At 48.9% G+C, this 26,227-nt stretch overlaps 1 protein-coding gene across 12 annotated transcripts in view; it reads left to right on the top strand.

The window, feature by feature from the left end:
* The window catches only part of PHF14 (PHD finger protein 14), a 1,195,141-nt gene that overhangs the window by 442,214 nt on the left and 726,700 nt on the right, over positions 1-26,227 (top strand). For all 12 annotated transcript variants that reach the window (XM_086941991.1, XM_086941985.1, XM_086941984.1 and 9 more), the window contains one exon: positions 8,173-8,341. In XM_086941991.1, the coding sequence (XP_086798117.1) occupies positions 8,173-8,341 (169 nt within the window). The remainder of the gene's footprint in view (positions 1-8,172; positions 8,342-26,227) is intronic.

Genomic DNA, 26,227 nt, shown 5'->3' with positions numbered 1-26,227 from the left:
TCCTCAGGTAAGAGGCATGAGAGGTCGGAGAGACATCCTCGTTCCTCCGACCCACCCCGACGCTCGCACGATGCGGCCGGGGGTTCGGGTGAGACCACACACGCGGCTCCGAGGGAGTCGCAAGCGTTGCCGCCTGCCCCACACCTTCAGGTCCCTGGGCACAGCACGATGCCGGAGGAGATCGAGCGGTAACTCATGGCCATGAGGTCCCTCCCTCCTCAGTTGGGTTCCGTGGCGCCTCCGGGCCCAACGGTCCAGGCTGGAGGCCCTAGCCGGTCGGGTGCTTCAGCCGTGACGCCGTCGGGTGCTTCGGCCCCGACGCCTCCGGCTACTTTGGTCCCGGTGCCGCAGGACCTCACCGGATCCGCTTTCGGATCCGGGTTGTCGCCGGTCGACCTCACGACCTCACCGGCGCCGACCCTGCGGGTGTCGCCCCCGGCGCCCACTGTGGACGCCGTCCCCAATGTTCCCTTCAGTCCCACTCTGGTGCCGGAACGGCGCCGCTTCTGACGGCCCTTTGGAGATTTTTCTTTCCATGAGGAGGCCCCATCTGTTGCTCCTGTTTTACAGAAGAGACGGGTGACGAGGGAGACTGGGAGGGGTCTGAGGACCCTCTGGCACTGGAGTGCCAGTCTCAAGAGGACTGGACATATAACCTTGGGGAGGCCAGTGGTATTGACACTTCGCCAGACAATGGATTGGTCTCCCCTCCCACCATGGCTTCGGAGGAGGGGTCTACTTACAGTGTAGTGTTGACGAGGTAGGTCAAGGCCTTAAACCTTGAGCTCCCCGTTGCGGCCGTGAGGACTAACCTCCTCACTGAGGTCCTCAAACCTCAGACAAGCTCCAGTGAGCCTCTGCTGCCGTTCAATGAGGCCTTGTGTGATGTTCTTGTGGGCACTTGGTCCAAGCCCGCCACAGGTCCGCCTATGGATAGGAACGTGGCCAGACGCTACCGCCCTGCCCCGGGCGACCCTTGCTTTTTGTCCACCCATCCCACCCCGAGAGCCTGGTTATCCAGGCCTCCACTTCCCAGACCGCATTCCCGACGGCTCCGCCCGATCGGGAATCCAAGAGATATGAACAATTCGGTAAGAAAGTGTTCTCGTCCCGAAGTTTGGGGCTGCAGTCTGTCAATACCGCCTGTCTCTTGGGCCGCTACACCCACACCCTGTGGGACGCGGTCGCAGACATGCTGCCACAATGTCCGGAGGAGGTCCGGGCTAAACTCGCCCAAACCCTTGTGGAGGGCCAAGATGCGGCGCAATATTCCATCCGGTGTGGGCTGGATACCACGGACTCACTGGGCAGGCCGATGGCAACGACAATGGCGGTTCGAGGCCACGCCTGGTTGAGGTCCGCCAACTTTTCGGCCGATGTCCAGGCCACACTTCTGGACATGCCATTCGATGGCCGTCGCCTCTTTGGCGACAAGGCAGACCATGCGCTTGAGCGTTTTAAGGACTCCAGGGCTACGGCCAAGTCCTTGGGCCTCTAGGCCACACGCCAGCAATCCGGTGCCTTTCGCTCCTTTCGTGGCCACGGAAGGAGCGACCCCACACGTGCTACCAGCCATGCCCCGCAGAATGTTCAACAGTGCGGTGGCGGCCGTGGAAACCGCCGTGGCGGCGGTCGGTGACAACGGCGAGGCCAGTCCACACCTCCCTCCGCAGCACCTGCGTCGAAACCTTCCTAGTCCGAATTTTCACGCCCATGTGACGCCAGTGGAAGGCAGGGTTCGCCATCACCTCTCTCACTGTCACGTCGGACAGGTGGGTGCTGCAGATCGTCCGAAGGGGCTACTCCCTCCCCTTCGAGGCGACCCCTCCAGCCATGCCACCGCAATACCACCGCGTGTCGGGGGATCACTTGCAACATCTGCAAGAGGAAGTCACGGCCCTCTTGGCCAAGGGGGCCATCGAGAGCGTTCCTGGGCCAGAAGTAGGGTGTGGTTGTTACTCCCACTACTTTCTGGTACCCAAGAAGGGCAAAGGGGGCCTACGCCCTATCTTGGACCTACGGAACGTCAACGGCTTCCTCCGGAAGGAGAAGTTCAAGATGCCGACTTTGGCTCAGGTCTTAGCTGCGCTGGACCCTGGAGACTGGCTGGCAGCGTTGGACTTGCAGGACGCTTATTTTCACATCCCCGTCCTGCCGGCCCACCGGCGTTACCTGCGGTTCACGGTAGGCCATGAGCACTTTCAGTTTACCGTGCTCCCCTTCGGCCTTACCAGCGCCCCACGGGTGTTCACGAAGGTGATGGCGGTGGTCGCAGCTCATCTGCACAGTTTAGGGGTGTCAGTCTTCCCCTATCTCGACGACTGGTTGTTGAAGGCAGGCTCGCCCCAGACAGGCGTCGGCCACCTCCAGACTATGGCCGACCTCCTGCACTTGCTGGGGTTCTCCATCAAAGTGCCGAAGTAACACCTGTGTCCCTCTCAGAAGCTCCTCTTCATCTGAGCGGTTCTAGACTCGGCGCGGTTTTGGGTTTATCCTCCCGAACAGCGGGTTCGAGATATTCAGGCTCTGATTCCGATCTTTCAGCCTTTATCCCGGGTCTCGGTCAAGTTGACGCTGCGGCTTCTGGTGCTGATGGCCTCCTGCATCCTTCTGGTGCATCACGCCCTATGACGGATGCGGGCTCTGCAGAGGGACCTGAAGTTTGTGGGCCCAGCATCAGGGCAACTTGTCCGATCATGTCTTGATCTCGGAGGGCACTGCAAGACAGTTGCAGTGGTGGCTTACCGACCGCGATTGGGTCAATGGCAGATCCATCTCCCTACCCCACCCGGAGCACGTGGTTGTGACGGACGCGTCACTCCAGGGCTGGGGAGGCCACATGGGAGAGGCGGAGATCAGAGGCCTCTGGTCTCCGGTGGAGTCCCGGCTCCATATCAACCTTTTGAAGCTGCGGCCAATTCGTCTAGCACTGAAGGCATTCCTCCCCTCTGGGGAGTGTAGTGCAGGTGTTCACGGACAACACCACCGCCATGTGGGACTGCAACAAACAGGGCGGGTGGGGTCATGGACCCTATGCCAGGAAGCTCTCCGCCTCTGCCAGTGGCTGGAACATCAGGGCGTGACCCTGGTGGTTCAACACCTGGCAGGTTCTCTGAATGCCAGGGCGGACGAACTCAGCCGTCGGTGCATGATGGATCATGAATGGCGTCTGAACTCGGACGTGGCGCAAGGCCTCTTTCAGCAGTGGGGAGAGCCTTGGTTAGATCTATTCGCCACAGAAGAGAACGCGCAATGTCATCAGTTCTGCGCGTCGGAATTTCCAAGGCGGCACTCGCTCGGAGACGCTTTTCGTCGCGAGTGGAGCTGCGGTCTATTGTACGCCTTTCCGCCTATACCACTTCTGCCCAGAGTGCTGAAGAAGATCAGGCGCGACCGGGCCCAGGTTATTCTTGTGGCTCCGGACTGGGCAGGAAGATACTGGTATCCCGAGCTACTCAGCATGTCAGTCGATCCCCCGATTTGTCTGCCTCTTCGGGAGGACCTTCTGTCGCTGCAGCAGGGGACGGTTCTGCACCGAACCTGTCCAGTCTCCACCTACAATCTTGGAGATTGAGCGGCGGCAGTTGAGGCCATTTGACTTGCCTCCCGAAGTCTGTGATGTCATTCTGGCAGCCAGGCGTCCCTCCACAAAGTCGGTATACGCCTGCAGGTGGAACAGATTTGTGGCATGGTGCACAGCAAAGGCTGTGGACCCACTCTCTGCACCCCTTTCTACGGTTCTCCTCTTTCATCTTTCTCTTGCCCAGCAGGGCTCTGCTCTGGGCACTATCAAGGTGTACCAAAAACACACTACATAGAAGAGGGTCCAAGGGCTAGTTTAACGACTCAGTACTAGATACGCGCCCCTAACAATAACCTAATTTACACAAAGTATCTAGGAGTCAAAAGTAAACTCTAATCACAAACAACCATTGACATGACAAGAAAGGGATTGTGAACTAATTTAGTGACATCACGTGATACTGTATAACAAAATTCACGTGATTACTGTACTGGGAGACACATACCCAAGGTGAGACTTTTCCCATCAGTTGTCGATCTGTTCCACCACTTTTACATCATATGGGTTCTCCTTACCCAGGAGTTAGTGCAAACACAGTCACTAGAGTTTGAAAAGGACTATGAGAGTAAGAAGACCCTGTGTTTTTATCTAGTGGATGGTGTCAGTGTAGTGTGACAACTGAAAAAAGCAGTGCAAATAAGTGATTAGTGATAGGGTAAAATTAGGTAAGACTGAGTAGAAGTGGAAGTTTTAATGTTTTCTCTCAGCCCCCCAAACATAAAAACAATAGTGAGATAACAGATTTAACAGAATATCTGCTAAGCGAGTGATCAACATGTTTCTGCATAAAAGGTAAGTACCTATGCATTCGTCAGGACCTAGATGTTGCTACTGCTGTCTAATTTAGTGAGAAGAATAAAAAGGAATCATATCACCTGTTTGTCAGGTTCAGATGCTCCGCCACAATCCAATTTGTGTGGGGATCGCGCCTCACCTCACCTGGCTGCTCAGTCTTTCCTAATTTTACCTTATCACTAGTCACACTACACACCACACCACCCACTAGATAAAAACACAGGGTCTTCTTACTCTCATAGTCCTTTTCAAACTCTAGTGACTGTGTTTGCACTAACTCCTTGGTAAGGAGAACCCATATGATGTAAAAGTGGTGGAACAGATCGACAACTGATGGGAAAATTCTCACCTTGGGTATGTGTCTCCCAGTACAGTAATCACGTGAATTTTGTTATACAATATAATGTGGTGTCACTAAATAATTTAGTTCACAATCCCTTTCTTGTCATGTCAATGGTTGTTTGTGATTAGAGTTTACTTTTGACTCCTAAATACTTTCTGTGTAAATTACACTATCAAGGTGTACCTTTCTGCCCTTTCCGCCTTCTTACGGCTACCTGATCAGCCTTCCTTGTTCAAGTCCCCCATTGTAAATAGGTTTTTGGAGGGCATCACACACATGTTCCCTCCTGGTCCCTTCGTGACGCCCCAGTGGGACTTGAATCTTGTACTTATCTAATATGTGCTCCCTTTGAGCCGCTCCATAACTGTCCTCTCCGTCTTCTTACTTTGAAGACTGCTTTCCTGGTGGCCATCACCTCTGCCAGGAGAGTGAGTGAGCTCCAGGCTCTTTCTTCTACACCTCCTTTCCTCTCTGTCCATCCGGACAAGGTTGTGTTGCGGACGAGACCCTCTTTCCTGCCCAAGGTTGTCACGGCCTTCCACATCGTGCAGTCCATTACCCTGCCCACCTTCTTTCCGCCTCCGCATCCCTCGAAAGAGGAAGAGAGGCTCCACGGTCTGGACCCAAAACGTGCGCTCTCTTTTTATCTGGACCGCACACGCCAGTTCCGGGTGGATGACCAATTTTTTGTTGGTTTCGTGGGCTCTAAGAAGGGAAAGGCGGTGCACAAGCAGACCATCTCGCAGTGGATCATCTTGTGTATCCAAGCATGTTACTCCTTGGCCAAAAAGGAGCCCCCTGTTGGACTGTGGGCTCCTTCTACTTGGGCCACGGCGACTACAACTGCCCTGGGCCTAGGGGTGCCCTTGCAGGACATTTTCCAGGCAGCTATGTGGGCCTCGCTGCACACGTTTGCAAGACACTACTGCCTGGACAGCCAAGTCCGGAGGGATGGCGTCTTTGGCCGTTCCGTCATCCAGGACTTTCTGGTGTGATTATTTGCTCGCAGACCCACCACCGGGGTTGGTATTGCTGGGGTATCTATTCTAAGGTAAGGAATCTATCACTAACGTGTCTCTTTCAGATGCACAAGTTACTACTTGTGTAACAATATATCTGTAAGAGACATCAGTTAGTGATAGATTCCTTACCGACCCACCCATCCTCCCCGTTCTGCGAACCAATATCTAGGGTTAAGGTCATCCCCTTTTCAGGGCCCTAGTTTCATGGCACCAGTGTTGGTTCTATCATGGCTCTGCGTATCTGGCACGGAAAAGCTGTGTATCAGAACTGACGTCAGCGCGCATGGGCGGCGTCTAAGTACTCAGACGACGTCATTCCGGCGCTAACGACGCCGACGACGGATGCAGAGCCGCGGACGACGCCTACCGACGCGCAGGGGTATTGCTACGCAAAAATTTCCGGATCCAGTCTGACGCCTGGGGATATTCTAAGGTAAGGAATCTATCACTAACTAATGTCTCTTACAGATATATCGTTACACGAGTAGTAACTTGTGCGACAAGAAGATAAGAGGAAATGGCCATACTTCCGGAAAAAGGCAAAGGGACTGAAAGAGGATAAAAAAGAAGACAAACAGAAGATGAGAAATGTTGGAAAATGGAAAGAGACAGAGTACAGCACAGAGGGGGCAGGTACAGTTTTCTCTTTGTGCAGGGTGGGTGTGGTGTATGGAAGAGGTGGAAAAAAGCACTTCGCAGGAGCAGCTGAAGGGCACTCAAAGCTCCTCAGTGTCAGTTCCAGATGCTGATGTCAGATTAGCCGCCAGGGCAGCGCCAATGCTATCTGCAGCCTCAGCCAGCCACATTCAATGCCATTAATTAACAACAAGAGGGGGCAGTAGCTGAAACACCCCAAGCCCCCTCCACCACCACTGTGTAAACTAGTTGTTGCCCCATGTTCATCGGCAACTTGGAGGATAAGAAGCTGCTGCTTCTGAGGGGCTGGACACATCCGGAATGAAAGAGGGAGGGGTGAAAGCAGGGCAGCTACAGCTACACAATATTTTAAGGCGCAAGCACTTATCAGAAGTGCTCAATGTCAATAATATTTAAAAGAACATTGTGTGTGCCACAACAGACTGGCATTCACTCCAACTGAACAATGATTTGCCGGACTGGGAGGAAGTGAAATCACGGCAGAAGGGAGGCCAGGGAGGGGTCGGAATAAACAGTAAAGGGGGAGCAGCTGCAAGTGGCAGAGCAGGAGACGTGAACAATGTAGAGAGGTGTGAGAGGAGTATGGTGAGGGGAAGGAAGGTGAGTTCCATCATATTCAGAAGGGGGTCCCATCACCGTGGTGAGGAAGATAAATCTAAGTGATCAGTTGGATTTATAGCGAGTGGACCAAACGCAAGCCGAGGAGCACACCCAATGCTGTCAGCTAAGAAAAGAATCGTGTTGGCATCAAAAACATGAAGCGCGGGAGCTCAGATGGAAATATAACTCGAGTGTGCGGTCTGAGGGATGGGAACGGGTCCAAGCTTTCCCAGAGTCTGTGCCTCGGACTTGCACACCTGAGAGAAGACTTGGCGAATGTTTGAAGGGCTCAAGAGGGGGCAGTAGCTGAAACACCCCGAGCCCCCTCCACCGACACTGTGTAAACTAGTTGTTGCCCCATGTTCATCGGCAACTCGGAGGACAAGAAGCTGCTGCTTCTGAGAGCCTGGACACAGCTGGAATGAAAGAGGGAGGGGTGAAAGTAGAGTAGCTACAGCAAGCCAGTATTTAAAGGTGCAGGCACTTATCAGAAGTGCTCAATGTCAATAATATTTAAAAGAACATTGTGTGTGCCACAACAGACTGGCATGCACTCCAACTGAATAATGATTTGCTGGACTGGGAGGAAGTGAAATCACGGCAGAAGAGAGGCCAGGGAGGGGTCGGAATAAACAGAGCAGGTGTGAAAGCATGGCGGAAGAGAAGCCGGGAGGGGGTGGAACAAAGTGAGTGGGAGGTGTATGGGCGAGTGCAGACAGTGCAACACGGATTCTTGAAGTCTGATGGGGGGCGGGGGAGCAGATTCCTTAGAAGTCTGATGCCTAGGCTCACAGGCGTGCAATGTGCACGCGCCAGGCTCACATGATCTGTACCTAATCCGCAGTTTGCGTAGACTTCGAAAGCCTTACTATAATCTCGACAAACATGCATTGCTAAAGCAATGCCGTAGTCGAGACCTTAACATGTACAATACTTGACCCAGCACCCTGAAACAAGGCTCCTGTGTATTAAAGTTCTAAAGCTGAATTATATTTCCCAAATAAACAGAAAATTGAAATGTATGTTAATCTGAATGTCGAAGTTATGATGTAATTTAAGTGCATTGACAACAGATAATGATTTCATGTTGGTGTACCGGTGTGTGCTTTTTTTTGTATGCAGCGCAGAGTGTTTGCATATTCTATAGAAAGAGGAATCTGTTTTTCCTGCAGGCAGTGCTCGGAGTGTGATCAAGCAGGTAGCAGTGACATGGAAGCAGACATTGCCATGGAAACCTTGCCAGATGGGACCAAGAGATCAAGACGGCAGATTAAGGAACCAGTGAAATTTGTTTCACAAGATGTGTCACCCGAACCCAAGAAGGTGTCACTGAGACCCACGGTAAATCCGATCTCCTTTATCAAGTGTACATATTGTCATTCACAATCATGAGCAGGGCAGTCTGTAAAATCAACGACTTAAATGATTCCGACAGTGCATACTTTAAAGAGTAACTCTGGGGAAAGCGGAGCTAAATATAGCTTTCCATTTTACCTCGTGTCCTTACAGAAATGTTTTATTTTAGTGTTTTTGACGTTTAATGTAGCTTAAGGTATTAACCACACTTACACTCGCTTCTTTTCAAGTTTTTATAGTCTGCGTTGTCCGTGATTTATGTCCGATTAGGTTATTTAAAGGTCTTGATATACTATTCAGTGGCGATATGTAGTAGCACAGAGCCCTGCGTCATCCGCGATGCAGGGGCTAGGACCCTTCAACTTCCGGTTTTATGTTGGTTCCCTCAGATGCCACTCATCTTTGCCCTGCACCCAGGTGTATTATTTACTATATATACTCTAGTTTCTGCTCCTGTTTTTTATGAAGGCCGCCTGGCTATTGTGAGCCTCCTCCTTGTGCGTCCCCCGGAGGTTTCATTAAGCTCCTGGTAATCTTTACACAGATTGGCACAGACAAGATACTGGTGCACCTGCATAGGTACAGTTCTGTATTTTTAGAGTTAACTAGTATAATTTGTTGCAACGAAATTACCCAAAACTAACATCTTTCAACATTTCAACATGAGCAAACGCTAGATTGATACCTGTAGCGAAATAATTGTTTAGTGAAATTGTTTTGGGGGTCTGGCTAAGTCTTTTTGCATGCTCACAAACATAATACACAGAAAATTGATTTGAAGCAGCCCCTTCAGCCATTACAGAGATGAGAACTGGGTGTTACTCTCATTATTTCCTACTGCCGAAAAAGGGTGTAGGCCTTCAACCTATTCTAGATCTCCAACTTATCACTTTCTTCTTCCGGAGGGACAAAGCCAAGACGCTCACTCTGGCCCGGGTTCTATCTGCAGTGGATTTGGGACTCAATTGTATCACTGTACCTGCATAAGCCCGTAGATCCATATTCCTGTCCTGCAGGCCCTCTGGTGCTACTTGCTGTTCAAGGTGGTCCACTAGTATTTTCAGTTTGTACTGCCTTTCGGATTCACCAGCGCCCCCTTAGGTGTTGACAAAACGGATGATGGCTGTGGTTGCAGTATACCTTTGGAGGTCATGGATACTAGTCTTCCCTTCCCTCGACAACAGGCTGTTAAGGGCGGGCTTGCCACAGTCACACGTGGACTACCTACAGTCTACCTCAGACGCTGGTCAAAACAGGGACTGTCATGCAGGCCCTTGTCATCTACAGACTGGACTACGGGAACACACTCTACGTAGGAATTAGCTCATGCCTCTTGAAGAGACTACAGACTATACAAAACTCAGCAGCAAGACTCATCCTCAGCTTCCCCAAATGGACTCTCATCACACTCCACCTCAAGAAGCTTCACTGACTCCTGATCCAAAAGAGAAGCCAGGTCAAAATGTTGACCTGAGCATACAAAGTCCTGCACAAAGAAGGACCAGCAAACATCAAAAAATGCATGCCCTTCCACCAACTGACCAGACACCTACAATCCGCCTCTCTCTTCCTCACAAACACCCCCTGGATCCGCTGAGGCCAAAGCTTGGAACGGCCTTCCCCTGCACCTGAGGACCGCCCCATCCCTCTGGCTATTCAGGAACTGAACTCAAGACCAGGCAGTTAGAATGAACAGATCACCACAAAGCAGTTATCAACTCCAGCGTCTTGAGACCCTTAAGGGTGATATGCTGCGCTATATAAATCCCTGATTTATTGATTGATTACATATCTGGGGTTAATGATGAACATATCAAAGTTGCAACAAACTCCCTCTCAGAGGATCCTTTTCATCAGAACCATCCAGGATGCAGTGTACTTATAGACCTTCCCTCTGGATCGAGTCTAGGAAAATTGTGGTTTGATTCAAATATTCCAGCCTTGGTCTTGTTTCTCAGTCACGGTGACTCTGACGATTCTTGGCCTATGGCACATTCGGGCTCTGCAGTAGTATCTAAAGTCTCAGCGGACTTAGCAACAAGGGAACCTGTTGGATTTCATCCAATGTACTCTCCGGGGGTCTCCGGAAGACACCCAGCTTCATATCAACCTCTTGGAGTTGTAGGCCATTCACCTGGCATTGAAATCCTTCCTGCCATCCATCAAGGGGAGGCTTTCTCAGGTCCTCACAGACCCCACCACCACCGTGTGGTAATGCAACAAATAGGGTGAAGTGGGGCCCTGGTTCCTGTTCAAGGAAGCCCTGCACCTATGGAACAGGTTGAATTGACAGAGCATTTTCTTGGTCATACACCACCTGGCAGGAACTTTAACACTAGGATGCATGATGTCAGTCGGTGATGACTACTGCATTAGGAATGCCATTGACATCCAGAGGTTGCACAGGTTGTCTTCCAGCAAAGAGAATAACTCTGTTTTGATCTGTTTGCCATTGTAGGGAACGTACAGTGTCCAAACTTTGGCATGCTGACATTTCCAAGAAGGCTCTCTCTCGGAGATGCATTCAGCCTGGATTGGAGTATAGGATTTTTGTATCCTTTCCCACTACTACCTCTTCTGACCTATTTTCTGAAAAATTTCAGAAAGGACTGGGCCCAAGTCGTCCTAGCGGCTCCGAATTGGGCTAAGGGGGTTTGGTACCCAGAAAGTCTGGGCATGAGGATCTGTTTTCTGATCAGGCTGCTGCTTTGGGAGTATCTTCTGTCACCTGCGCAGGGCTGGGTCTTGCACCCGGGACTGCACACTCTTTACCTCTATATGTGGAAACTGAGCAGCAGCACTGGACTTCATTAAATCTCCCTCTCAAAGACATGGATATCATTGTTGCTGCCAGACATCCTGTTGTAAAGTCTGTATAATCTAGGATAAAGTTGTGGTGTGGCACGGGCAATACGGACTCACTGTAGGCTAAACTGTCAGATGTCTCACTGTTCGTTTTATCCTTTTATCTCCGTAAGAAATTGCAGTGAGTACAGTTATAGGTAATCTGTTGGCCTTTTTGTACCCATTCTTGTTCAAATCAAATGTTATATTGCGATTTCTCAACGGTTTGATCCCCATGTTTCCTCCTACTCATTTTGTGATGCAGTAGTGGAACCTTAATTTAGTTGTTACCTTTCTCCTGTGTTTACCCCTTCTGAATGGCTGTACAGCTCTTATCTACGCCTTCTGACCCCGAAGAAGGTCATTCTCATTGCAATAACCTCAGCTTGTTATATGAATGAGCTTCAAGCTTTATCAGCCCAGTCATCCTACCTTCCTGACAGACTGGTGGTGAGGATTAGCGCAGCCTTTCTACCTAAAGTTGTCACTCTCTTTCTTGTTTGAATTTGAGTTATTAGTTGTGTAGAATGTTAGTCCTGAACAAGTAGTAGGTCCACAACTAACTCCTTACAGAGAACCACGTATCCCATTGTGACACTTGACTTGCTCAGGATAGCGAAGCAAAGGAGTTCAAGGCCTGCTCAGGGAGGTGATGTGGGCTACTGACCACCATTCACTGGACCGCAACAAAAAAATTCAATAAATATTTGTGTAGCCAGTGTTTTTTCTCTGAAAAAAGAAATGTACATTATTTGCTTCTAGCAGTCCCCCATAGATGCCCTGAAGAGTGTTGGTGGTGCCCCTGCCCTTCCATGGGTACAAATCTGTTTTAAAATAGTCTGTGCTTGACTTTGAGGCACTCTGAGGCTTGTAGAGGTGAATATTATAGAACATCTTTTCACTTTAGTTCATCTAGTGGCCTTGTGCCATCCACCTGTTTGTTTTGCTCCCCTTCTGTTTTCTTTTATTTACCTCTTGGAGGCCCCCGTGCCACCTGGGCCCTACTCGTGCTCTCTCCTTGAAGAAAGTAATTATTCAAAGCTGCAGCCTTCACTGTGCCCACTTGGAGATGATTTAGAGGAGGCGCAGCGCAGTGCTGCATGCTTCTTATCTTCAAGTGGTGTGTTTAAATGGACATTTAGGCCAATTTTGCTCATCTTTGGCTCATTTTACTCCGGTTGCGATCTCTAGTCACCGGGCGCATTTTCAACTAGCCGTCCGGCCTTTTTCTGGGCTCTCTTTGCAGGTTGCTGGTCTTATTATCTTTTCCTTTCCTGGCTCCTGGTGCTTGTCTCCTTCTCGCGGGGCTTCTTGTGCAGCCCCTCCACTACCTTCCAGCAGAGCACCCTCTTGCCCACACTACCAAGCCCCAGAGCCATCCGGCTGTCTTGCAGGACAATTGGAGGGGCAGTAAGTCCAGATCTTCCCTCAGCTGGTCCTTGGAGGAATAAGGTGGCCAGCGCCACTAGCTATGATGAGACCTACCTGGTCCTGGGGGTCAGCTGCAAAGTCCTTAGTAGGGCATCACTTGGCTTCTCCTTCCTGCTGTCTGAATCTGGGTCTTACTCACTGCCTCTCCATTGTGCAGGCATTTATAAGTATGGGTACCATGGTCTGGATGCCAGGCACCCCTGGCCAATCCTAGCATCCATGGGAGCTAGCCAGGTGACCGTTGAATATTTTGCAGAAAAGCTTCCAGGGGCTTTAAGCAGGAAAATGGTAAATTTTTAGTCGGTTAAAATTTGATTTTACCATTAAATTGGAGTTTGAATAGCAATAAAAATGTGTCCTTGAATTCTTTCTCAAGCTGCTACCATTCCGAATTTAGTATTCTTTCAATGTAACAGAGTAGCCTAGTGTTCCCCTATAGAAGCAGCCAGCATTGCTACAGTGAAAATAGCTTTGGGGGATATTTCACTGTCAGTACATGTTCAACATTAACTTTTATTTGTCTTACTTTTGAATATTTATTTTTATTTTATTTTATTTTAAAGGTTTTATATAGCGCTGGCTAGTCCCGGAGGTATCAGAGCGCTTTACATGAGCATCAGATCGTAGTTACAGGTTACATGGTTACAAAGGTTACACATTTATTAGAGCATGACAACACAGTTACTTGTAAGGTCAAGATAAACAATAAGCACAAATACGAAAGGGGAAAGATTCAGGTGAGGGAGGAAGGAGCTGGGGAAGTAGATAGGTAATGAGGCGGGAAAGAGGAGGGGAGGGTGAAGGACATCGCAAGGAAAGAGGAGGGGTAGGGCGACGGGGACACAAACCCGTAGACGAGTCAAAGCAACGTCCAAAGTCCAGTAAGCTGTGATCCCAGGGGAAGTGGTATCACTTCCCCATCTCTGTTGCGGGAGGCTCCCTTTACACAGTGTACTCTCTCAGAGGGGTCTCTGAGACTCCAGGCCTACATACTGGATCCTTCCCCCAAAAGGGGCGAGGGAGTGCTTTGGCAAGGGGTGCCATACCATACCTCAGCTGTGATTGGCTCCCTTGGCTTAGTGGACTCTCTCAGCAGGTACGCTGAGACTCCAGAGTATAAATATTGGATCTTTCCCCAACAAGGGGAGAAGTAGTGCTTAGTCAAAGGGCACAAAGGACAGGGGGCTAAGCAGACTAGCAGGTTAAGTTGAGAGATTCAGGGGAGAGTGGATAGGAGCTAGGGAAGTAGACAAAGGGAGAAAGAGTACTAAATGGGAACAAATTTAATTAATGAGTTATTATATAGCGCTAGCTAGACCCAATGGAATCAGAGCGCTTTACATGAGGGAAAATAATGATGCAAATTACATCAGTTAAAAGTTATATAAGTATCAACAAAAGAATTTCTCCAGTATTAGGGGTGTCTTTCATAGATTCACATGCCTGAATCATTCCCTGTCGTCGGAGTGGGAGTCCCACGGTACATAAAAAAGTAATAGTATGCCAAAAATATATAGCAAATACTAGTTATACTAAACCAGGAAGTAAAGTAGCCCCAGCTACAGTAGAAAAAACTTCCACATTAGTGACCATCCCTGTCATTTTGTATAGCCCAAACTGCAGCCAATCAGGCGACAGCACCCACCAGAAGGTTCTCCCCAGAGGCTCAGGCTGTCAGATTTTTTACCGCACGTCGTGTGAAGGGAGTGTCCCTGAGCTCTGCTCAGTTTCTTCATATACTTCATTTATATTCAAAAAATTTCTTCATATTTCACAGTTTTGTGATGTCTTCTTACATGAAGTCTATTTGTTGACCCTGTGTCACTTGTGGAAAGCTGAGACCGTTTCCGGTTATCTTCACGAATATATGGATCATTTTCTCTGCCTGTCGCTGACATGGTAGGATGAGAAGGGGATGTTCTTGTGATTTGGCTCTACCCCCCTTCTGATGTGGGAGGATTTTGTTTATTTATATGGCACCTTACTGTTGCAGTGATGTTTTTGGCTTTACTTCACCAACTGAGCTTGCTTCAAAAGTAAAGGGTCTGTGACCTACTCTGAGTCTGCCTCCCACATCTACGCCCACGAGATTTACTCTCAGGCGTTTAGACTCATTCTGCGCACTTTTCTTCTGAGAACGTGCCAGCTGGTTGACAAGACGCTCTTTGTAATTTCAGACGACAATCTGCCGTCACTGGTGCTCTACGGTGTCACAGGGCTACAGGATCCTGTTGACAGTGCCCTCTTATGCACTGGTTGTAAGTTGCAGGGGGCTGCGCAACCAACAAAGAGCTTCGTCAACAAACAGCCTCATCTTCGAGTGCATTTTTGCCTCGTCGATGGTGTGCCTCGTCGACGACGAGTTTTGCCTCGTCGACGCAAAGCCTCATCGACGGTGCGGATGCAACGTCGACGGAAAGCATCGTCGTCTACGAGGGAGCTTCGTCGACGACGGGCCTCGTCGACTACGAGGGAGCTCCGTCGACGACTAGCCTCGTCGACGGTGCAGGGTGTCCCTCGTCAACGGTGAAGAGCAATCGTCGACTGTGAAGTGCAATCGTCGACGGTGAGGGGCCTCGTCGACGACGAGGGAGCTCCGTCGACGACGACCCTCGTCGACGGTGAAGTGCAATCGTCGACGGTGAAGTGCAATCGTCGACGGTGAAGTGCAATCGTCGACGGTGAAGTGCAATCGTCGACGGTGAGGAGCCTCGTCGACGGTGAGGAGCCTCGTCGACGGTGAGGTGCCTCGTCGACGGTGAAGAGCCTCGTCGACGTTTGAGAACCTCTTCAGCTCACATAGTCACTGAAAGCTTTGGCGACGGTTGGCTCAATACCAGTGGGCCACTGACAGTGGCCCTTTTGACATGTGGTCCATCGGCAGTTGGCCATTGGCAGTGGGCCCAGCATCTCTTGGCTGTCAACAGTAGACCTATAAATGTGCAATTGGGGCCATTAACAGTGGGCACATCGACAGTTGGCCCGCAAGCTTTAGGCCCGTAAACAGTTGGCCATTGACGACAGTTCAGCTTAGTTAATAGCAGGCTCGTCGACGACATTCTAAGTCGACAAAATACTCTGTTCATCAATCATCCTCAGTGATGGGGAGTTTTATTATTGAACATTGGCCAAGTTAAGTACCAGTTTCGTTGACGACAAGAAGTACGTCTACGGAGGGTTTGTAAACTGACAGCGTCAGCAGTCACCTCCATAGTAGTTTAAGGCTGCAACAGTTTTCCTATGTGGACACTGAGGGTCATGTTTTTTGGTTGACCTCTTTGATGCTGGACCCAGTCCATGGTTAGGTTCGTTGAAGCTTGATCCAGTTGGGTTTATGTACAGTGTTCCTGTAGCCTACTTATTAGTCGTAGCATCCTTTCAGCAAGATCCTCCGGATGGAGTGATGTCGTTTTTACTCGACGCCATATTTTCTTGGAATGGCTTAAGTCTTAGCCAGACTCTTAGCCTCGGTTTCTTGGGATGCCATGTCCTGTCCTTTGACGAGATCTTGCATGAATCTTTATTATTCTATCCTTCGGCGGATGTTCGCGGATTACCCTCCTCATGTAAGGAACGGTGACGCGCTTTCGTCAAGCCCTTGTCACCAGGATAGAGGCGGAAGGTTTTTTCTCTTAAAATTTTAGATTGGCAGAGAATTTGAGCTCTGCTTAAGCCTAGATTGGCGCTGGTGGCTCTCTCGAGACTCAAGCACATATTTCCAACGCCAGACATTTCAACGCGCTTGTCTTGTCTCTCAACTTCAATCAGACCCATTTTTTGCACGGGCGACCAAGAGACATCCTCGCAGCTTGCTTCTTCTTTGACGTCTACTTTCTCACGACAGAGTAGGTCAATGCTTCGTATTGTTTGGAGGAGAAGTTGTCTACAAGAGCTGCACCTACAGTTCAGCAGGCAATCTTTTAGCTATCTTAACAAGATCAATTTTTGACATCGGGGCACAGAATGTGCTTATCCATGAAAACCCCTATACTGACGCTTCAAGAATTTTTAACAAAAAGGATGGAAGGAGATCATCATCAACAAAACACCGTGCAGTGCACATTACATCTCCAAGTTTTGCAGCATTGTGTTGCGGAGTTAAGGTTGGAAGAACCCTTAGCTCTTCGCCCACAAGTCCACACTGAAATAATGGACGTACCTTTTTATAGATGTCCCTTCTGGGCCATCATATTGGCTAGACAATACCGCGCTTTCGGTTCTCTACAGTACGGGGATCAACCCTTTCGAGGTGCCCGAGGACAGTTTTCACATTTTAATCCAAGGAGTTCCACCCAGTATCCGGTATACAACTGTATTATTCGACTCTAATTCGTATGCAGGAAGTCGTTTTTCCAGGAAACTACAACTTACTTTAGAGCCCATCCTTAGTCCATTCCAAGTGGGATAAGGGTGGAATATCTCTGGGATTTAATTTGGTCACCGATGCCATTTGTCTGTTGGGAATTCTTATTGTGATGTCATAAGGACATGCTCTAGAATTTGGCAATTTCTTTTCTACTACGCCTTCATGGTGACCGCTTTCACCTCATCTGCGAGAGTCATTCACAAATTTACTTATGGATACATCAGGGACCGTCGGAGTGGTTCTGAATCAAATACGGAGTTAGGTTTTTTCCTCTCAGTTCCTAGCTGGTCAGAAATGTAGCGCCGGATTTTTTCGTCATCTCTGCGCAAAATTTTTCAAATGTTGTACCTCAAGAAGGTTTTTCAAATATTACTGCCAGAGGACTTGACAAGTGCACTCGACCTCCAGAGTGTCAAGATTCAGGTGCCAATCCTTCCACAGCACGGGACGTGGCTGCTCTTTACTCTAAGTTTTAATCATTTTCTATCACAGGCCTATCTTTGGGACTCTCGGTCCACTCCACGTGATTCTTATCTAGATCCTGGCAGCCTATCTGTGTCTGCAATACATACGCATTCATCATTTCTGAGACAGGTTTATTTAAGAAGGATCACTGTTTCAATGCCTGGTTTTTATCAATATACCATGTCAAGTCTCAATTATTCCTAGTTCTGACACAGAATTTTCTAGGAACAGCAATCAATGCAAATCCAATAAGGGTATGTTGTCTCTTACGAATGAGAAGCCTGCAGCTCTTACTGGATGTTTCTTTTACGTACATTACAGTCTATTTCATTAGATTCTCGAAATTTCAACTGGCCATGACCTCCACCTGCATCCTGTTGGTTTCCTTCTGCACAGGATAAAGCTGCTAAAGCAACTGCATAGCAGTGGTTTCAAGTCGCTGATTCATTTGAAGATCTCATTACAATCACTCCTCGATGCGAGAGGTCTTTTCTTGGGTGAATCCAAGACAGAAAATTTGTACACAAGGTGTGTTTTTTCCTTCAAAAAGTTCAAATTGCACAATTACCATAGACGCATCCCTCGGGAATTGGGGAGCACTCTTTTAGGGGCTGAAGGTTTACGAGAAATGGAGCCCTCAAATAAGGGGCTTGGTACACCATTCTGCTGAGCGAAGAGCCATCTTCTTTGCCCTCCAATTTTGTTGCGCAATAATTTCAGGGAGACAACTGTATTGTGGCGCATAGACAATACAACTGGTATGCACTATGTCACTAAACACAAAGGGCTAGACCAGTTCTGTTGCCTCAGGAAGCCTGTGATCTATGGGCATGAGCGATACAACGCACACTCAACTTTCTGACGATTGCATGTTCCTGGTACAAGAAACAGTGGCAGGCACTCTCAGCAGGACGACAATTAACACTCTCGAGTGAGTTTTTCTTCGACGGACGATGGAGGCATCCCCACAAAGATTTACAGGGAAATGCGTTTGTCGTCCAACTGATCTTAATCTGCTTCCGTTTTCCACCGATACCTTTGGGTCTCAAAGTTCTGCGGATGAACAAGATGGAGTACCCCTGAGGACTTCGCCAAAACTGGTTTACTGAGTTTCTCTTTTTTCCAGTCGGAGTGCGAACCAATTCGGTCGTGTCCACCTCCGGATCTGTTTTTCTTCCAGAGCGGCCAGGTTCATCACCCGGAACCGCCATCTTTGAGGTCAGGGGCCTGGCCCCTGAGTACCTTTGGCTCGCCCATCTACAAATCCCTGCGGTTTGCAAGGAGGTGTTCGCCATAACAGGGACACTGTCTCAAATGGAAATGTTATTGCGGTGTCTGATATTGTTCGGCTGGACTTCATCCTTTTACTCCTAAAACAGAAACATTTAGCTGGCAAGTTCAGGATTGCCTCATGCAACTCTGATAGTTTTTTATTGGCAGCAGTTCCAGATGCCGACGAGATGGGACCACATCTTTTTATTCTTCAAGAAATATAAATCAATCCTTCAAAGGAATTTTCAGAATGTTTTTTCTACGCCAATTCGTCCATTACCATTGAGACATCTCAATGTGGTACTAGCGCAGTTCATGTGCTATCCTTTGATCCTACCCTCAGTGATGATCTAAAATGACTTACTTGAAAGGTGTCATTTTCTTTTAATTGGCTTTGACATTCCTCCATTAGAGTCAGTTAGGTTCAGGTTTTATCGGTTCTTCAACCCTTTCATACAGTTCACTATGACTCTGTGGTGGTTCGCATTGCTCCAGAATTCATACTTACAGTGCCTCCGGAATTTCTTTCGGAACAAGCCTGTTAATTTAAAGGCATCTTTTCCTCCACCACTATCAACAAATGGGTTTTGCATACACTTGATATTAGGAGAAGTTTCAGATGTTCTATTTACATGGGATAGTTCGATTTCGCAGATCCGATCAATTAGTTATTAACTAGGGTACGATTAGTTAAAACCCAACAGGATCTTGGCGAACAGTTGCATTATGGATCTCTGCTTCGATCGATTTTTTACCATGCACAAGTTCAACAGCTTTGCTAGCAGCCCCTAGAGCGCACTCTGCCAGGGCACTGTCTTCCTCAACTGCTTTGTTTGCTGGAGTTCTATTCCAGCACATCGGCGAAGCGACAACCTAGGTTAGCAGGCATGCTTTCACCAATCACTACTGTTGGTTGCAGCCAGTGAGACCGATGTTTACATGTGTCAAGCAGTTCTATGTAATCTTTTCAACTAAGGTGAGCCTCTGTTCCCACCTCCTTTTTTCCTGCAGTCAGACGCTTATGATACCGTTTTCAGTGTGAACATTCTTCACTAGATGCATTTTATCATGCTTCGGGCTATGTTAATGCATTTTCTATATTTCATGATAATGTGCACAGTTTTACAAGCTGGGTTACTATGGCGTCTGCCTAGCAAGGATATTTACTGCTATCTACTCTGATTCAGGCATGTGAATCTATGAAAGACACCTCTAATACTGGAGAAGAACAATAGTTACTTACCTGTAAACAGGTGGTTCTCCAGTATTGGTGTCTTTCATAGATTCACATGCACCCGCCCACCTCCCCTTCAGAGGCTCTTAGGATACATTGGTTTACTATCACTCCGTGCGAGAAAATCTGACAGCCTGAGCCTCTGGGGAGGACCTTCTGGTGGGTGCTGTCGCCTGATTGGCTGGAGTTTGGGCTATACAAAATGACAGGGATGGTCACTAATGTGGAAGTTTTTTCTACTGTAGCTGGGGCTACTTTACTTCCTGGTTTAGTATAACTGGTATTTGCTATATATTTTTGGCATACTATTACTTTTTTATGTACCGTGGGAATCCCACTCCGACGACGGGGAATGATTCAGGCATGTGAATCTATGAAAGACACCAATACTGGAGAACCACCTGTTTACAGGTAAGTAACTATTGTTCTTAAAGAACATTGGGGAACAAGGTGAAGGGAGCAGGAAGGGTAAGGGGATAGGGTAATTGGGTAGGAGGAAGACAGGACGTAGAGAGGAGGGGAAAATAGTTACAAAAGATACCCTTAAAATATTTTTTAGGAGCATAGAAAAAAAGGAAAATGGGGTGAGGAATGGAAATAGGGTGAGGGCAAAAGGGGTAGTCAAAGGTCCGGCTGGGTAGGTGACGGCCGAGGGGGGAATCCATAACCCATCTCCTCTTCAGCTAACAGGTAGCTCCATCGGACAAATAGCAGGGTCTCTACGGTTGAGGGAAGGTTCAGAGTAGATGTCCAGGAGGGAGAGCAGGATCAAGGTCAGGTGAGGGATGTGGTTAAGCTCAGGACTCTGACCAGGACGCTGTCCGGGAGCATTAGAGCATCGTGGAGAGACCGACTGAGCCTGCCAATTTGAGGTCAGGCAGGGGGGTTGAGCCTTGGTGTTAAGTTCAGTCGGTCCCCAAAATTCCCAAAGCATAGGGGGTGTAATCTATGCCGTGAAGCGTCATGAGGACAGGCCAGTGTCAGCATGTCTTCAGCGGGGGTGAGTGGCAGGTCTGGCGTGGAGTCTCCAGAGTCATTCTGCAATATTCAGGGAGCCCTCCCGTTCTACAGCCCCATCGAGCATACAAGCTCCTCGCGTACATAATTACATCCAAGAACAGGCACAGTAGCACATAAGGCGAGAACTATATTCTGCACTAACCTCATAAGCCTAACTCTAGTAGACCACAACTCCTAAACATTACTTGCATTAGGAAATAAACTTAAACTTAGTAACATAACCTGCAGGAGGAAATAAATCAAACCTAGACCCCAGTAGAAAACATAAGACAGTAGGTAAAACCTAGTAAGCATAAAAGCACTTCTATAAGCACTTCTATAAGCATAAATCAAGGTGCATAAATCACACTACAAACATTACATTTCCTAGCGCCTATACAAACTACACTAGGGCCTTGCGCTCTACAAACCTAATAGTCCCCTGGGCCAATTGGCCATCTATAAGGGGCTCAAAAGCCCTCTGTCCAAAAAGTCAGGGCGCGCTGCCAATGCAGCGACGGTCAGGGGGGGCGCACTTGGCGCAAACCTAAACGTGGCAGCTGCCCACTACTAGCTGCACAGCTGGAAATCTTCAATGAAGGGCCTAAACGTTGCAGCTGGCACTAAGTGCTTCGCAGCTGTGCAGGCCAAGGTAGGGATGGGCAAAAGAGTGCGTCTCACTCCTGGAGTAAAAAGACATGTCCCCTCAAATAATGAATAACCTAAATGGTGTAGCTGCCCACTACTTGCTGGGCAGCTGTGAAAGTGAAAATGCAGCATGGGCTCTCACTGGCCCTCAGGACAAATGTGTCTCCCTTTGTTGGAGCCACTCGTGGCTCAGTAAATAATTATTAAAACGCTGGAGCCATCTGGCTCCGACACTAATGTTGCCAAACGTTGGAGCCACCTAGGCTCTGTAGAACAAATTATGCCCCCAAGAACGTGGAGTGCACTTGCGCTTTTTAAAATGAATTATCCCAGAGGCTTGGGCAATTACGGGAGAAAATCATGGGCCCTCTGGGCCAGCCGTAAGATAATAGTGCCATCGTTGGAGCCACTTGGGCTCGAAAAGCGATGGGCTCCTCGGGGCCCGGGTAAGCAGGGGCTAACCCTTTTGCCCTCACCCTATTTCCATTCCTCACCCCATTTTCCTTTTTTTCTATGCTCCTAAAAAATATTTTAAGGGTATCTTTTGTAACTATTTTCCCCTCCTCTCTACGTCCTGTCTTCCTCCTACCCAATTACCCTATCCCCTTACCCTTCCTGCTCCCTTCACCTTGTTCCCACGGTGGAGCGGCCCGCTCTTGTGGCGGGCCTGCTCGGAATCTGTCCTTTGATCCGAACCACCCCGTCACCTTGAGCCCTCTCCGTTATAGGCAGCAAGACCTAACTAGGAGTGACTTTGAAAGGTCTAATTTGCAGTTTAATACTGCCACATATGTTGCCTGTGTGCAGCTACGATGCTGCTCACAAGGCTACTCTTTTGCATGCAGCCTGCACACTTACACACATGCATAAGGATGTAACCAGCCCAGTGTCCCATATCCTAGATGCATGTTTTGTTAACAGTGGTTCAGTAGGGCCAGTGGTCCCATATAAGCTCCTTTTTAAAAAAAAAAGTAAAAGTAATAAAAAATAGATTCCGTATGTTTTTAATCTGGACTTTATAATATTCAGTGTGAGAAAATTGCAGTAATTATAAAGTACAACCTCCAAACAGTTTAGTGTACAATGCAATTAATTTTTTCATTGCAGTATATCAGATGATATTTCAATATAGTTTGTTAGAATTGTTTTGGTTTAAATTTCTTTTATTGATTTTCAAGAAAAGTGAGTCCACATAAGTCAACTTCCTCCTTGGTCATCAAATATTTTGTACGGCTGCCCCCAAAGCAAGTGCCATTTGTTTGCCCCGCCGAGATTTAAGTGGGAAGGTGATAAGGTTTGGGAGGCCCGAGGATATACACCGGAAGGCGGGGGATTTAAGTGTCAAAGTGGAAATCAATATCGTCTAGAATCTGCTTCCAATAACATCCTAGGGAGGGACAGTCCCATAGCACATGAGTGAGTGTACCCAGAGAGCCACAAGCTCTCCAACAGTGGGGGCTGCGAGAGGGGTTGCCTCTATGGAGTCGGTGGGGGTCAAGTACCAATAGGTAGCTACTTTTGTGGCTGTTTCAATGGAGGATACATTACGCGCTGTGTATCGGGCTCTATAGTAAACGTCGGACCACTCTTTCTGCGTTATTGCTCGGCCTAATTCCCCCTCCCAATGTAGCTGACCCAGAGTTTTCCTGGTGTTGGGAGCGTGTTTGGTAAACTTGTATAAGTACGAAGTCTGATGAGAGTCAGTGTGTCTTGTGAGCTGCCACTTCTCGAATGGTGTAAGTGTCTCTTGGCACGCTCCCGCACCTCGTTATGTAGCACCCAGTATCGAATCTGCAGATAGCAATAACGCTGTTTCCAGTATTTCCCGGTACCTGCGGAAGTCGGAGAAGGATAGGGGGGCCTCCAAGACGTGGCATGAAAGCTCTTCGACGAAGGCTTCAATGTCCTGGCCCTTCCTGGGGGACTACCCGAATTCTAATATTATTCCGGCAGGAATGATTCTCGAGATCCTCTGCGTGAGCTTGGAGGTCCAGTTGCTAGTCTTGAAGACGGAGGACCTCCTGTTGGAGCGGAGTCATTTCTTAATCCCGCGTCAAGGCCTGAGTCTCCAGCGCATCAACTCTTTCCCCTACAGAATCTATGTCTCTGCGTGTCTCTCGGAGTTCAGAGGTCAGTTCCTTTTTCATGGCATGAAATCTCCCGTTTGGGAAGCGAAAAGAGATTCGAGGACACTACGTGTCACTGGTCTGTCCTCTTCGCTCTGGTCCTGTTCAACTAGGAGCCCCCCTGTGTTGCGGCACTTCAGCCTCTCCAGTGCCAGGTTTTAGGAGAAGAACCTTCACCAATCCATCCTTACTGGATTTGTTAGCGGCCATGATAAAGCAGATAGGTCCCCCTTGTGTGCTAATATTGAGTGGCTCAGAGAAATGGCAATGGCGAGAAGGGAGCCAATCGAGTTGCGCTGGCCGTCGCTGGTAGCCCCGATGTGCCCTAGGTCAGACAGTCTGACACTTTGGATCGTAGCTCTCCTGGTGAGCCATCTCTACCTATTCACTCCCTGAGCTTCTCTGTGGGCCACACACAATAGTCGCAGCCATGTTCCAGAGCATTGTGAAGGTCACTCCCAGTGAGGCCCGCCTTCACCCTTGAGGCCTCTTAACCACGGCGGCGCAGTTTGTCGTGGCTCGCTTACACTGTTGCCCCGGGTTGGTGCACTGATGCAGGGTCGGTCTGCACCGCTCTCATCACCAGTTCCAGCCATTCTTCCAGCGGTCCCGGACCGTCTCCCAGAAGTCCGAGTCGGAGGATTGTGCATCCGTGTAGGGAATGGGAAGTGCCAGTTGGAGCGGCTGGGTCCTCTTCGAAACGTAGTCCAGGCGTTACTGCAGTCAGATCCCCCAAGAAGGCCACGCAGGCCCGTAGTCCTCCCCACCGCCTCGGGAGCGTCTGCAATTCTCTGCCGGGCAACTCTGCGGAGCCTAATGCAGGGACGCAGTCCCACTTGGTTCACTCGGGGTTTGGGTCGGGCACATCAGGCTCACCTGCTCCCCACGTCTGCAATCCAGTGCCTTCCCTTTGTTCTGCAACAGGGGCCTGGGCTGCTCTGCACTCTCTTCGGGCCTGAGGGCTCGCCAGGCAGTTAGTGCTCCTCCGTCTAGGCTCGATCCCCCCTGGGCTAAGGGCACACCGCTGCCGACTCGCTCGTGGACTGGTGGGCGGGCGGTCTGCTTCGTGGCGTAGAGCAACGGGAGCCGAGCGCTGATGATGCGCTGCTGTGCCACTCTGCTCCCGGACTCCGGTTCCCGCAGGGTAATCTCCTCTCAAGCGATGAGTCCGGAGCACAGTCTGGGACCCGCTGTGCGTAGCTGTAAGGCTCGCGCCTAGGCGAGGGACCGAAACGGCGAGCAGGCATTTCCTACTCGGCCTCCATCTTGGCCACGACCCTGCTTGTTAGATTTGTAAATATGATCCAGTGCTCACAGGTAAGTGAAAAAAAGTTGCTGTAGTGGGTGATAGAATAATAAAAACATGCAACTCCTAAAAAAACATTTGAGATCATCTTCATGACAGGTGTGTGAGCACCTGATATCATGGTGCAGCCAAGCAGAGTGCGAGCCTACGCACTGTAGTGACTCGCGCTGAGTTGGATCTTGATGTCCTAATTCGGAAACAGTAGTGGATGATGTCCGGACGTCAAGAGAGAGAAATGCACATTTAAGGAGCATTTAGGTAAAGACCTTGGAACCGATCGTCCGGATGAAATTTCAAAGGACCGCTTAGCGCTTCTTGACAAGGGAAAAGATTCAGGCGTGCTTATCCCGAATTGAAGCTATAGCAATTGATGTGGTGTTGGGCCTGAGTTCCCGCTGATACGCGTCTCGCCGAAGATGTTGGTAAACACACTATGTCCAATTACATGGAAATAGCGTGAGACTTGCTCACGGTAAAAGTTCAAAATACAGGTGATCAAAAGCAAAAAAAATCCTGGTCGACTAAATGTGTGAAGCCCATTTGGAAGACCGTCCATGACTCTACTAACGTTCTTTGCCCCACCTTACCATTTGAAAGAAGAAAAGAGGCTCCATTGTTTGAACCCCAATAGAAATCTCACTTTTTACTTTACGATCAGCTCTTTCTGGCATTCTCCAGGGCAAGGAGGTACATATGGAGCATTACTTTTTCCAGGTGGATATTCCTCTGCATTAATATGTCCAACACTGTGGCCATGAAGCGTCTTCAAGATGGGTTTAGAACTATTTCCAGTAGAACAAGGCTGCTACCACTTCTTTGGCTGCTGGGCTTCCAGTCTTGGATATTTGAAAGGTGAGAAAGCTGTATTTAGAAGTATCCATCATAAAAAGCAAGTTACTTACCTTTGGTAGCTCTCTTTCTCGTGGATATTCTTCCGAACCAGAGGCTCCTCACTCCCTTCCTGACTCTTTTCCATTTTATAAACATCCCAAATTAAACATGTGCAGACTGGAATGTATTTTGGTTTTGGAAGCCCAAACCAATGGGTTGGACAGTAACAAGTTCCAGACCGACCACCTACTTTGTAAAATAATCTGACCATCTGATACCAAAGAACAATGTATAATACCTAATGGTGGCCGGCACTAGGTAGTTATAGCTAGGTCAGCTGTTCCAGAGG

Source organism: Lissotriton vulgaris, chromosome 10, assembly GCF_964263255.1.
Source record: "Lissotriton vulgaris chromosome 10, aLisVul1.2, whole genome shotgun sequence".
Lineage (NCBI taxonomy): Eukaryota > Metazoa > Chordata > Amphibia > Caudata > Salamandridae > Lissotriton > Lissotriton vulgaris.
The sequence above is the reverse complement of the archived record's forward strand: the minus strand, read 5'-3'. Positions and strand labels throughout refer to the sequence as shown.